General features: G+C 44.2%; 1 protein-coding gene across 1 annotated transcript in view; it reads right to left on the bottom strand.

Moving 5' to 3' along the window:
- Nucleotides 1–506: 506 nt before the first annotated feature.
- Nucleotides 507–14228, bottom strand: part of LOC117443516 (midasin-like) — a gene marked incomplete at its 3' end in the record, with an annotated part of 40288 nt that continues 26566 nt past the window's right edge. The window contains exons 13-27 of the mRNA XM_034079443.1: nucleotides 13529–13641; nucleotides 12804–12952; nucleotides 12540–12600; nucleotides 12025–12236; nucleotides 11806–11909; nucleotides 10712–10856; nucleotides 9137–9233; nucleotides 7219–7332; nucleotides 6925–7072; nucleotides 6322–6429; nucleotides 5928–6079; nucleotides 4746–4924; nucleotides 3812–4020; nucleotides 1486–1632; nucleotides 507–648 (exon numbers count right to left, since the gene is read on the bottom strand). Coding sequence (XP_033935334.1) covers nucleotides 507–648; nucleotides 1486–1632; nucleotides 3812–4020; nucleotides 4746–4924; nucleotides 5928–6079; nucleotides 6322–6429; nucleotides 6925–7072; nucleotides 7219–7332; nucleotides 9137–9233; nucleotides 10712–10856; nucleotides 11806–11909; nucleotides 12025–12236; nucleotides 12540–12600; nucleotides 12804–12952; nucleotides 13529–13641 — 2080 coding nt within the window. The remainder of the gene's footprint in view (nucleotides 649–1485; nucleotides 1633–3811; nucleotides 4021–4745; nucleotides 4925–5927; nucleotides 6080–6321; nucleotides 6430–6924; nucleotides 7073–7218; nucleotides 7333–9136; nucleotides 9234–10711; nucleotides 10857–11805; nucleotides 11910–12024; nucleotides 12237–12539; nucleotides 12601–12803; nucleotides 12953–13528; nucleotides 13642–14228) is intronic.

Genomic DNA, 14228 nt, shown 5'->3' with positions numbered 1-14228 from the left:
CTATCTATCCATCTATCCATCCATCTATCTATCCATCTATCTATCCATCTATCCATCCATCTATCTATCTATCTATCTATCTATCCATCTATCCATCTATCCATCTAACTATCCATCTATCTATCCATCTATCTATCCATCTATCCATCCATCCATCTATCTATCTATCTATCTATCTATCCATCTATCCATCTATCCATCTAACTATCCATCTATCCATCTAACTATCTATCTATCCATCCATCTAACTATCTATCCATCTATATATCTATCTATCCAACTAACTAACTAACTAACTAACTAACTAACTAACTATCTATCCATCTATCCAACTAACTAACTATCTATCCATCTAACTATCTATCCATCTATCCATCTATCCAACTAACTAACTAACTAACTATCTATCCATCTAACTATCTATCTATCCAACTAACTAACTAACTAACTAACTAACTAACTATCCATCTAACTATCTATCCAACACATCATCCTCTAGGCCTCACCATCGTCGGCCAGGTACTGCAGCCAGTCCTGCGAGGCGTCGGTCTGCTCCTGCAGCCGGTACCGGTCGGCCCAGCGGAACAGGTCTCTGAGCGTGATGAAGCCGTGTTTCCCCGCAAACACTGTAGAGCCCCTGCGTAAGGACTGGGGAGGGAAACATTACACACAGGTCAGAACACCCAGCAAAGAGGCACAGGCCGAGGAAGACAAAGTGCTGTCATCATTGTCATCACATTTAGCTGAAACTTTCATCCAGAGAAACGTACATTAAGTGCAATGAACCATGAAGATAGAAACTCAGAACAGCAAGTACGTGCTCCTCAATAAACCATAACATGGTGCATTACTACAAAATAGAGCTGCATGATTGTGAACAAATGACTTATTGTGATTATATGTGACTGATATGGCAATTGTGATATGGTTCACCATATTAGTGGAACTGATCATTTTGAAAGCTAGTTCTCATTATCATGAACATTTTTATTTAAATTATTTGATGTCGTGTTTATTTTGAGGATCGATACCAAAAATGTGTTGGATTATGATTTATAGACTGGGATATCTCTGCAGTTCCACAATACTTCATTCAAAACCGTATTTTAACTCATATTTAGCCTTTAACAAATATTTAGATTCTCCATAACCATATTGGGTCCATATTGCTATTTTGATTAATTGTTTAATTCATTAAGCAGTACTAGAACAACATATTTACAGAAAATGAAATATTCTCAGCTTATCCTTTGAGTTTAAGAAGTGAGTTATCTCCAGAATTTAAGAGCAAGTACAAAATGTAAGTCAGAAATAGATGTGTGAGACCGAAACAAAACACAAAAATACCGGAATAACTCAATAACTTTAAGCCTGTTTCTGGCTCCTATGCAGGAAGCACGGCCTTCAGCAGGTCTGTGCCCAGGGATCCGTCATCCCTAATCTGCCCCTGGGTGCGCAGTAGTGCAACATGAGAGTGTCAGTTACCTGCAGGTCCTGCATGACCTTCACCAGCTTGCTGCAGTAGGACGGCGGCAGGCTGCACCTCTGGTGGAGGATGGTCTCCAGCTCTGCACTGGGCAGCTCGTCGAAGTGCAGCTCCACGAAACGGTTCCTGAAGGCCCTGGAGAGCACCTGGAGGGCAGGCAGACAACCTTACTCACCCTTTTGTTTCTTAACAATATTTTTTATTGATTATTCTTAATTTTTTTAAACTCACATATGACATAGCACAGAGGTTCCCTACCATGTATGTCTTGTGTCCCCCTTGAGCTGGTCGCCATTCTATAATGTTAGTATATTCTATAACAGGGGTCGGCAACCTTTTTGATATGAAGTGCCATTACAAAAAAAAAAATGTATCAGCGTGCCGACGATCGTGAATTATCAATCAATGGGGGGGGGGGGGGTGTGAGGAGCTCGGACACTCGTGAACTGTCAACAGGAGGGCGGGGGAGCCTCGCTGCGGGGAAGCAGTGTGTGGACCTGTCAGCGCAACTTACATGATGCCGAATTTAACAAACACATTTAAATAATTGGTTTAAACGGCATAATAATAAGGACGATCGTCCGTTCTGTGATTCTCCAGAGCACACATGTTGTGATATTAGGGTCATGCAGAGTGAGATGAGATCGCCGTCCCTTTAAGAGAGAGAGAGAGAGGGGGGTGTGTGTGTGTATGTGTGGATGGTAGAGCGACAGTGAGCGAGCGTGTGTATGTTTCTGGAAGTGAAACGAGGAAGCAGAAAAACAGAGGTCTGATGTATTTTGTGAAACAGAAGAACAGCTAAATAAATGCAACGGCCTCCCAAGAAGAGCTCGCCTCTCTCCAGTCATTAAGCTAAAGTGGGTTATTGAACCTGAAGCTTGTTGCTTCTGCCCTGAGAGACGACAGAGAGTCATCCCCCTGTTTCCTTGACTACGGTCTGGGAGCCGACGGGAAGGTTCAACACACAGATGGCCAGTCCGCCCCTTTGTAGCATATTATTTCGATGAGGGATTATATGAGGGATGAGCAGATCGCAAAAACTGCGGCATGTGTACGGCTCCTTATGGGTACTGCACTTAGTGAAGTGCTTTCCTCCGTGGGGAAACGATCAGCACCACGGAGGGAAGCGGCAGAAAGTCGCCTGGAGTTCAAGAGAGCGGTGCTGCGCTGCGTGCATGGCTTCCTTCTGCAGGTAACGGGGAGACGCGCTCTGGCGGCGGTCTCGTTCAGGATCCGAAAATACAATGTAAATATTTTGCACACTTATCCCACTTAATCCTAGTGTGCCACTCGTTACGGTGGCACGCGCCAGGGGTTGCTGAACCCTGTTCTATAAGAACCCCTTCACTCATCTGTGAAGATTCGCCTGCACTTCTTCTTGTATGTAACCCTAAACTGCTCCATAGATGAAAATCACGTGTATAACTAGCCCTTAACATAAATGCTTTTAAACTTGATATTTACACTTAGTCAGTGAAAAATAATAATACTAAAAATCACTTCTAGCAGTTTCAGCATCTTATTAAGTCACTAGAGCTGTTAATGAGACCCTTTCATAGCTGTGATAGTTGTGGGGCGGGACACCAGGCTTATGTCAATTGATTTAAAATGAAATGTGTGGAAATATATAGCACTCCCTAATCTTTCTCCGTACCCGCTGCAATCCCCTCAAGTGCCCCTAGGGGTCCCCGAACCCCCAGTTGGGAACCACTGACATAGCAAACACATTGAAACTGAAAATAAGAGTTTCCAGACATACATTGGAGTTTCCAGGAGAATCCCTTTTATAAATGGGGAGGGTCCTTTAACAATAACAGCCGATAAATCAGGCCCAAGGAAACGTATTTGATAGAACTGGTCAGATAGGGCGTGGAGAACACTTCCAGGGGAACCAACTCAAATATCCTTGTTGCCAGCCTTTGAGAGATGGGACCTCGTCTTTAGTGCACTGTAGTGATATATTCTTCCTAGCGGCGAAGGTGAGGACAATATAAAACGTTTCACTAGTAGCAGTAGTTAGTGTTTTGATTGGTCAAATCAAACTCACACTGTTTACTAGTAGATAAATGCTTGCAATCTTAAACAACATAATGTTTATAAAGTTTATCATGATCGTTATGTTTTCCTGTTCTTCAGCTCAGTATGGTTTCTGGTGATGTTGAAAAGTATTGTTAAGCTTTATTACAACAACATGGACATAGTTGACTCCCTCAAACCTATTCATATCAATTGATTTTGCTCTGAAATATCAACATTTAAGTAAATGTGAAGGTCCCAGTTACCATGACACCGATAGATATCAGGCTGAAATAGAGGCATAGTTACCTTCCTACCGCCGTAGAGTCCAGGGGGATTCTGGGTAGCGAACAGCAGGAACCTGGGGTGAGCCTTGATGACTTCCTGTGTCTCGGCCACAAACAGCTCCCTGTTGTCGTCCAGCAGCCTGTTGAGGGCCTCCAGCACGTCCGTGGGGGCCAGGTTCAGCTCGTCCAGGATGATCCAGTAGCCTTTCCTCATGGCGTCTATGAGAACGCCTGGAGGGGAGGGGGCACAGACACATCAGACTGGAGGAGGCCAGGGGGGCCACTGGGAGACCGTTGCTCTACATGACGGGGTCTTTGCAGCTCGCACTAAAGAATCTATCAGACAGCTAGAGCTGATTCAGAATGCTGGCTTCCTGCCTTTCAGAGAATTGACATTAAAATACTACTTCTGCTTTATTCAGCACCAAATGGGCCATACATCTCCCATCTCCCGCTCCATCATGAACCATGCAGGTCTCCTCTCTGTCCCCAGAGTCAAACTGAAGCAGCTTTCACTTATTATGCAAACACCGGAGACAACTGCAGGTCCCAAACAGCCTGTACCTTTTTTTAAATCCTGACTGAAGGACTCTTTGTCGCTGCCTTTTGTTAAATCAAATAAATATGATTTTGGTAAACTACACTGTAACTTTCATTCTTGTGATTTATTCCTGTCAAATTCTACTATTTTTCCTAATTTCTAGTATTTAAACATTTTATGATGCGTTTCTTCTACACTATGTCTTCATGGTTTAATGTTTTATGAACAGAATTTGAATTGCCTTGTGATTGTAATGCTTTCTTTTATCAGTTATATATATATATTTATTTAGTTTTGTCTTTTTGCCTTTAACCCTCTGAACAGAGAGGGGAAAGAGAGGGAGTGACATGCAGCAACATATTTGAAGTGGATGCATCAGCGACTGCGGCGCCCGCTGGCTGATGAGTGTCCGTACCCTCTTTGAACACCAGCTTGCCCCTGCTGTCGGAGGAGTAGCAGCCGATGTACTCCTGGATGTCCGTGTGCTCGTGGTTGTTGATCCTCACACACTGGTTCCCCGTGGCTGCAGCCAGCCAGTGGATCAGGCTGGTCTTCCCCACAGACGTCTCCCCCTGGATCAGCACCGGGTGAGTGCTGTGAGGGGGACAGTTAGAGGGAGGGTTTGAGGACACACTCTTCAAACCAGTGTACTCAATACATCTAAAGAGCCTTGGCACTGCAGTGTTGCAAAGTAACCAAGTAGATTTACTTTACTTAAGTACAATTTTGAGGTTGTACTTTACTTGAGTATTTCAATTTTGTATTACTATGTAGTCCACTACAGTTCAGAGGTAAATGGTGTACTTTTCCTCCACTACATGTATCTAATACCTTTAGTTACTTCACAGATGTGGATGAATGATGTGAAATATAATCAAGTGTTGAATCAGACTTTAGTTCCACCTGGAGTAAATCCACCAGCTACCCTGCAGTCTACAAAGTCATTCAGACTAGCTGCACCTTCACCAGCTTTGAGAACACTTGCATGATCAATCATTATAAAACATATCATATATATTATTCTGAAATGGACCAATCGGGTACTTTAACTATATTCTGATGCTAATACTTTTCTACTTTTACTTGAGTAACATTTTGAATGCAGGACTTTTACAACACAATCAAATATTGCAGCTTTAACTGAGGAGGATATGACTTGCTTTATTCGGGTCATTCATGCCCCTTTGCTGAGCAACACATTTTAAATACAAAATGTTGGCCAAAAAACTATGTCCCATTAACGCAACCAAAACTATCCCATGTACTATATTAAGAACTTGAGAGGGCTGCAACAACTGTTTACTGCATTTGGGATGAACAGGAACACTGACAGAGATCCAGACATTAGTGTGGGACTTATACCTAATATTAAAACAGTATTAAGTGAGGTCAGGAGGTCAGCTGTCCCTACAACACACAGAGATAAAAAGCTCATGGCTTCCTGCCAGGCAGATCAGGGACAGCGGGGAATCCAGAGCAGCCACATTGCTGTCCTGGTGGTTCTATCCTAAAGGGCCAGAATTAGCTCTGACAAAATGAGGAACACATTGATTTGGGGGAAAGCATGTGGGCTCATGGTGGGCAGCGGTTTTCCTACCCTGCAGACACCACTCTGGAGAGGTCGCGGAGGTTCAGCTTGACTGATGCGGTCAGGATGTAGCTTGGGTCCAGAGCCGGCTCCATCTCCCCCTGAGACACCCAGTACCCCTCCACATCCACGCAGGGCCGGTCTGAGGGCGCCGGGATGGACTGCAGGAAACGGGACAAATGGCTTTTTTCAAAAATATCCTCTTGCGTAGGTGAATTGATCTCAAACGTATATTATCGAGAGGTTTCTGCAGCTGCTGAGGACTTTAAAAACCCTCAGCACTCTATTAACCTCCTGTGTCAGTTATTACGAGAAGATACTTTTAAAGCTCAAATATTAAAATCCACATTTCAATGATGTACCAAGTGAACATTAAAACATGTCAAAAGGAAATGGCTCTTACTTGTTTGAGACACTTGGTGTTCCCCATCAGGATGTGCTGACACACCAGCTTCTGGACCACAGGGTGGGAGCTTCTGTCCAGCTGCGTCAGGAAGCTCAGGCAGAAGCCCTGCAGAGAACCAGACTGTCAGCGGGGATGCATGCAGCTGATGGAGGCTCCAGCACTGAGAGGATCTGTCATTCCTCAGGACTCACACACACCAGCTCCTGAGCAACACAAGCACTCACTAAACTAAAAGCTACAGGGAAGTCTTTATGTCACCAGATGTACCCTTAACAGTCGAAGCACCAACACCCATCAACATTTTGACTATCGCAACAGCGTCAGCACTCGCAGAGAAATCATTTCTGAAACATTGAATTTGTTCATTTTCATCATTTCCTGATACGCTAAGCAAGCTTTCAACTCCGTTACTGTGGTTCGTTTTTCATTTGCTAATAGTAGATTAACAACATTATTCAAAAGCGCTCTCTGTCTCTCCCTCACATGACAGCCCATCACTTACACATTCAGGAGAAGCCAAGCAGTGACAGATGTGGGTTTCATTACAACAGAATTACAGGGGGTCAGCGGTTGTAGTGTTGAAGGAGCTCGTGTGTGTACCTCGTAGAGTGAGCGCTGCACGCTGCAGCAGGGGTTTGCTGCCACGTACTTCAGCGCCCTGCACAGGGTCCTCAGGCTGTAGTGGGGTCTGTGGCCCGTCCCGTCCACCAGGTGGGAGTGGGCCTCCTTTCGCACTGCCAGGTAAAAGCTGCACACAAACACAATCAAGGAGGGAATCAGCTTGAGACGACAGCAGGGTTCTGAAGTGAGCATAAAGAGTGAGGAAGGAGAGGGGTCTGAGGTGACGGAGTCCCCTGTGCAAAGAGCAGTGCTCATGGACTGTTAAAGGCTGACCTGATGATGCCGCTGATGATGTTCCGGTGTGGATTCAAACCCTTCAGGTAGTCTGAAACCAGAATCCGCAGGTCGCCCTCATTCTCCAGCTCCTCCACATACAGCTCAGTGAACCTGAGACAGACACACACACACACACACACACACACACACACACACACACACACACACACACACACACACACACACACACACACACACACACACACACACACACACACACACACACACACACACACACACACACACACACACACACACACACACACACACACACACACACACACACACACACACACACACACACACACACACACACACACACACACACACACACACACACACACACACACACACACACACACACACACACACGGCATCACTGTAGCTGGACCATGTGTAGGTGTTTCTTTCCTTCCACTTGAACATCTTAAATGGAACTCACATGGAATCAGAGACTGCACTGATCTCCCAACCCTCAACACTCTGACCCAAACTCACCTTTTCAGACCAGCTTTAAATGTGTGAGTGACTCTGTGTCCTTGTGATAGATGTTGTTCCATTGCTGGATTTTAAAGTTGACTTTGTACCTCTGTAAAGCATCTATGAGCAATTGATAAAGCGCATGATAAATTCAATATATTATTATTATTATTTAATTGTTATTATGGCCTGTACTGTACATTTTTTATATTTTCCAAATAATTATACAAAAAAAAATAGCTCAGTCTAACATGATGCTATAATCATATATACAGCATATATATGTGACCTGCTCCATCGAAATCAGTCGCATTGACCCGAAGACATATTTTGAGTTGTATACACGGTTGGAAAGAGGATATTCCTAGCTTTCTAATGATATCAGGATTGTTTTTGTACTCCAAATATTAAGCGAAATATGTCACATTATATAATGACTGTCACAGAGTCCTCATTTTGAGAAAAAGGCCTTTAAAGTTTCCTCTTCTCTGGAATCCATCGATCTGATTGGTTATTAGTGGAGCAAATGATCAAAATACTACGGAGGGAAGATATTTTCGTTTGGAGGGGAAGCTCGCGAGTGTGAGTGTATACGTGTGTGCGTGTGTGTTTGTGTATTTTTGCGTTTGTGTGTATTGTGTTTGTTTCCCGGGGAAAACCCTCACGAGAAACACCGGCTGTTGTTGTGCCTGCTGTGGCGTTAAATTACTCCGTTCTCCGCTTGTAATTATGCCGTTACAAGCTTCAAAGTTATATTTATCATCTGAATTTGCCGAAACAAGTTTAATATTCTGAAAGCCAAGACTCTGTTTAATTTAAATCAGATGAAAACAAACTGTAAAGGATCCTGCCGTGTTATCTATGATTACTTTACTCTTACGTTCATAATGTCAGCCGGAGGGAGGGGGGCGGCGCTGCTGGAAGAGCAGAGTGCGAGTGAGAGGTGCCTGTCTTCGTCCCTTCACAAGCTTCAAAAATGTACTTATCGTGTGATTTTGGAAATAAAAGTTTCATATTCTGAAAGCCAAGACTTGGTTTGTTTAAAATCAAACAAAACACCCGAACCCTGAAAAAATAGTTTTTTACGTAAATCCACGTTTATTCTGAAATGAGCCGTTGCGACTTCCGACTGATTTCGATAGAGCGGGTCACATATGATGTCCTATACTCTCTACTATACTATCTTTTTCTGTGTGAAACAGATTTACAAAAATACATTTGTTTAGAATGGTCCTTCCAGAAGCGCAAAAGGTGGATTTGCAAATGGATAAGGACTGGAGGGTTTTATGTTTTAACGGTGGACATGTTTAGATCATGTCTAATGATAACTGCTCAGTTCCTACAAGTTCAGATCAATTTCATCCATTGATGTATTTCTCCCAATGGAACTGAATCTGCCACCAGTGAAGACCCAAGCCTCTCACTCCGCACTCACCTGTTCCTGAGGCCCAGAGGGAGGTTCCTCTTCCCCACGTCAGTGGCTGGGTTCATGCAGGCGAAGAGCCGGAAGTCTGGGTGCCGGACCAGGGGCTCTGTGACAACACAACAACACACTCCTATATTACAGTAGCAGAAACATATACACGTATGATCCGACATACAGTTGTGTAAGTAGCTGTTGTGCAACATGTTCTAGTAATGGAGGGAGACACTGAAAGCATGGAGCAGTGAGCTCTCTGCCGGCCAGAGGTGAGCTGTTGGAAAGTGTTAGAAGTTCATTTGATGATTGAGTGAGTGATGGATCAGGGAGGATGCTTTGGTGCTATGGATCTGGTGTGAATGCTGTGTGTCCTTCAAAGCTGAAATACCGATAAGTAGTGTCTTTGTAGTCTTTAATTGAAATGGAGGAATCAATCCAACTTGTTTACATCACACATGTACACAGCAGGGTTTCCGTTAGCCGGTAATTACCGGTTTTTAGCTGGTAAAATTTATAAAAAACCGGTAAATTCAAAACCTGCCGGTCAAAATGTCTGGTAATAATTAGGGAGGCTCCGATCGATCGGCCGCCGGTCATTATCGGCCGATATTCACTCTTAATAGTTTGATCGGTGCTCTCTATAAAGGCCGATCAGGAGAGCTGGGTCTGAGCGATATGGACATAAACGTGAGAGAGAGATCAGATCAGCTGCTGAGTCTGACCGAGACACGCAGCTCTGCAGGATCACCTGAAGCCCCGCCCTCTGTTTAGCGAGCTGCAGGAGCTGCATGAGACACTGACGGGCTGTCAGGAGAGAGAGAGAGGGGAAAAGAGAGGCTCCGTTTCTCCCGTGTTATTATTCAAAGTTGATGTAAACTTCTGAATAATGTACGTTATCTACTACAAGTAGTTTGTTTGAATGTAATAATTATGTTGTTTGTTGTTTGTGGAATCATTTATTGAAAAATGAATCTGAATGTTTTCGATCTGTTACGATTATAAACTGAAGCAATATAAAAATGAGCCCGTGAACTGAGTTTTAAACTGAAGCATATCTGCTCATAGTCCGGTAATAACCTGCTAACGGAAACTCTGCTACACAACTCTTATTATTATTGAAATATGACCGGTAAGTTTCAAATTAGTCCGGTAAAATGAATTCTGCCCGGACATTTGACCGGCGAGAAAAAATCCTAGCGGAAACCCTGGTGCACAGCAGCATGTAGCCCATCCTGAGCTGATGCCACACAGTAACTGTAACTCCAGTCAGACTCAGATAACCAGTTCCAGTTCTATCAAACATTTGCTAAACCTTTATGATGAAATGTGTGATGAGCATTCAGCTAATGTGCTATTCCAAAGACCATACACGGGCAAGACATGTCCCTTGATTGTGAATCTGGACTTCTAGAGGAACAAGAAGAAATGGGAAATATGCTTAACCACTGTGTGTGTGAGTATTTAACTATGGTGCAAATGTTGAAATCTGAATCTGACAGCATTCAATATGAGACCCAGAAATAGAGTTGGTACTTGATTTATATTCAGTTCAATACTATTAAGTCCCAGCCCCGTGTGTCGAGTCCTCACCGGTGTCTCCTCGGTCCAGCAGCACCAGGGAGCCGGCGCTGCCCTCCAGCAGCCCGCTCAGACACTCCAGAGTCTCAGCTGCTGCCAGGTTGATCTCATCCAGCAGGATCCAGTGGCCCTTCTTCACCGCCTGAGCCAGCGTCCCCTGAGGAGGGCACACAGAGGTCAGAGCCGCTCCACCACAAGAGGTTCCTTCTACACACCCCGCCTCATCTCTCTTACAACAACTCTTCATATCCTTCCTGTCCAGTGACAACCATGTCTTTTGAACGTTTGTGATAAACAGAAGGATGTTTCTTTATGTATTGAGAAAAATATCCTAACTCTTACGGCCCGTCCACACAGCGGCGGCGTGCGTTGTCGCTTGCCGGCGGGGGGGGCTGAAACTCGACCAACAACCAATCACATGAATCTCCCGCCCCGGACACACAAGCATGCGGTTTGATTGGCTAGAGCTTGTACTGGCATATGATTCGATTGGCTGACGCTTCCGGCGAAGCTTCAAAAGTTGAACATTGCTCAACTTTCGTCGCGAGCAAATCTACGCTTCGCTCCCATAATGCAGTTCGGCGAAACGTGACGTCACCCCATTCAAAGTGAATGGGCAGAAGCGTTGAAGCTTGAACGCACGCCGCCGTGTGGACGGGCCGTTAAGCTGAAAACTATTTTCAAAAGCATCTTTAAACGGCTGGAAAATGCATTGTGACGAAGCTGAGAGCAGGGCTGGGTTCCACGAGGTCGCTACAACAATATAACTCTCTTAAAGAATATATATAGTATATAAAAGGAGTTGAACTTAGCATAAATGCAGCTTACATGTGAATGCAGCAGTAATATTAATCAAGAAACATAACATATATTTATAACAGTTAAACATTGAGGGAACATTTTAACACTTTTAATTTGAGATACTTTCAGAACGTTTTCTTCCTTAAGAAAGGTTTTAAATGCAGGAATTGCACTGTGTGGCATTCCTATCTTTACCTCCTCCACCCGGTTACTTGAAGTTCTAATGTCCGGAGAGTAACGGGATGTTTATGTGGTCCTTATGCTCTCAGGGCGCTCTATGAAGAAACATGTTTGTGAGTCTTTACCTCCACAAATGCAAACACCATGGCCGCCTCGCAGGCTCGGATCTGCTGCTGGGTCTGGTTCAGCTTAGCAGCCAGAGCCTCCCACTGCTCCTGCAGCTGAGCGGCTACACACACACACACACACACACACACACACACCCACACACACACACACAGCGTTAATATCAGTCTTTCATCGAGCTGAGTTCGTATCATTGCTCATTCAGTCTGGGTCACTACCGTTGGGCTTCTTCTGCAGCTCCTCGGTGACGGCAGACTTGCAGACGTGGTCCATGAGTTTGAGCAGGTCCTGCCAGCGCTTCCCTCTGAAGCAGGTCTGCACGTGGCCCAGGAAGCTCAGGTTCTGCTTCCTGGAGTACGTCTGCGAGAACAGGTCCTCGAAGGCCTCACGCAGAGGGAGCAGGATCTGCTTGTGGTCTACTGGCTTGTACCTGCAATACAATAACAGAGTTTTAAACTTCAATGGGTGTCAAACATGGACAATATGCACACTCCTGTATATTGCTTTTGATACTGTATGTTGTTTAAGAAAAAAGAATGGTATTTGATATACATATATTGAAGTTTTTAAACAGAATCAGAAATCCTTTATTAATTCCACAGTGGGGACATTTAGTGTCACAGCTAAAGAAAACTAAAGACAAATAAGTACACAACCATGGCTTAAACATTTGTAGCAGCTATTTAAATAATGAAATGTTGGGATGTAAATGTAAAATGTGCTTTTGACTCACCCTCCGAGCAGGTCAGCAGTGTCACTTTGCTGGTTCATGTTCACCACCCGCAGCCTGTGTCCTGTAAACACACAACGGTGTCAACCTCTGTATACGTTTTCATTGTTACTTTGTTGTATTTTTATTCATTCTTATTTGGGGGTTTTACATTTGTGTGATGTCTTTTACTGAAAAACAGAAATGCCAATAAAAAAAGAAATTGTCAGGAGAAGTGTGAGGTTCAAGGACACTTAAGGATGTGGAGAGGGGGGCTCCTGGGCTCACCTGTGACTCTGGTCAGGTGCTGCACAGTGGAAGTCTTCCCGGTCCCCGTCTCCCCCACCAGCAGCACCGGCTCCCCTTTAGCCACGCACACTGCCAACTGCTCCAGCAGCACGGCAGAGGGCCGCGTGGCAGCAAACGTCTGGCTGTCCCTGTTCATGGAAGTGGAATAAATTAACACATTAAATCATTACATATTCAGTGGTGGATTAAATACTGTAACGGGCCTGGAGGTTGATTTCGTTAACTGTTTAATCCCGTTGCCTCGTCTCCAGAGCCGACACATGTGATACACTCAAAGGTGATTCATGTTTAGAGATCAGTCATGTGATTTAACACACAGCACCAGACCAGCAAACCGGCAGCGAAATGGGCAAGAGTGTGTTTTTTCTTCTTTAAATTGCTTATGATTTCAATTTCTTCCTTTGTAAAAATAAATAATGGTTGTATTAGATGCAGCAATAGCAGAGATGTTGTGTTATATTATTATATATTATAACCTCAAACTACTTGTAACATGCACACACTATTGGCAGGCTTCAATGAAAAGGCTGAATGACCTGATGGCTCTGCTTACCAAAATGCATTTGAAAATCAATGCAATGTGTATTCAATTTGCCAGCAGGGGGGACTATTTGTTCCCATCAGATGGGGAATGTTGGCACAACAACCAGCTGATGCATATGTGGTGCAAAGAGAGGTCAGGGGGGGCGAGGTGGCCCACTTACACACTGAGCTGCACCGCCTCCGTCTGCTTCCGACACAGAGTCACTCTCCCCACTGACACCCCCACCTCGCTCACAGAGATGCCCGGCTGGTACATCTGGCAGAAGTGCTGGGCCTGAACACAGACAGCATCAGAACATTACTACCACTGTCGACCAGGGGGTCCAAACATTCTTCACTGAGGGCCACATACAGAAACACATACGAAGGGCCGGGCCCCTCACTGGAGCTGATGTCAAGTGCCTCATAAGTTAAGTTATCAGTTAGCAAAATCAATCACATGTAGAAAACTTATTCTTGATACTTGAATATGCCTGAGGAGAAACAGCCTCCTCCACAGCTCTCCACAGGGGTTCCTTTATTTGGTTACAAACCGTGTGGCAGCTCATCCCTCAACACAGGAGCCTCCGATGGAATATAAAAAGGGGAAATACGAGGGTCTACTGCAAGCTGGTGATGGAATTATGATATCTGGCTTTTTTTTATCAACTAAGATTTGTTAGAAAATGTTCTCAACTTGAATTGACTGATTTGATTTGAAAATGAGGCATATATTAACACATGAATACTGTGCAGTGTGCAATATATTTACATATTTCAGAAGTACAATTAAAGACAAGCACACGTTATATGTGTGGGCCATATTCCATTATACTTCATATACTAGAATTTGGAAACCCCTGATGTAGATCATAAAACAGG

This window comes from Pseudochaenichthys georgianus, unplaced genomic scaffold (genome assembly GCF_902827115.2).
Source record: "Pseudochaenichthys georgianus unplaced genomic scaffold, fPseGeo1.2 scaffold_618_arrow_ctg1, whole genome shotgun sequence".
NCBI lineage: Eukaryota > Metazoa > Chordata > Actinopteri > Perciformes > Channichthyidae > Pseudochaenichthys > Pseudochaenichthys georgianus.
Note: the sequence above shows the minus strand (reverse complement) of the source record. Positions and strands in the feature narration are given on the sequence as shown.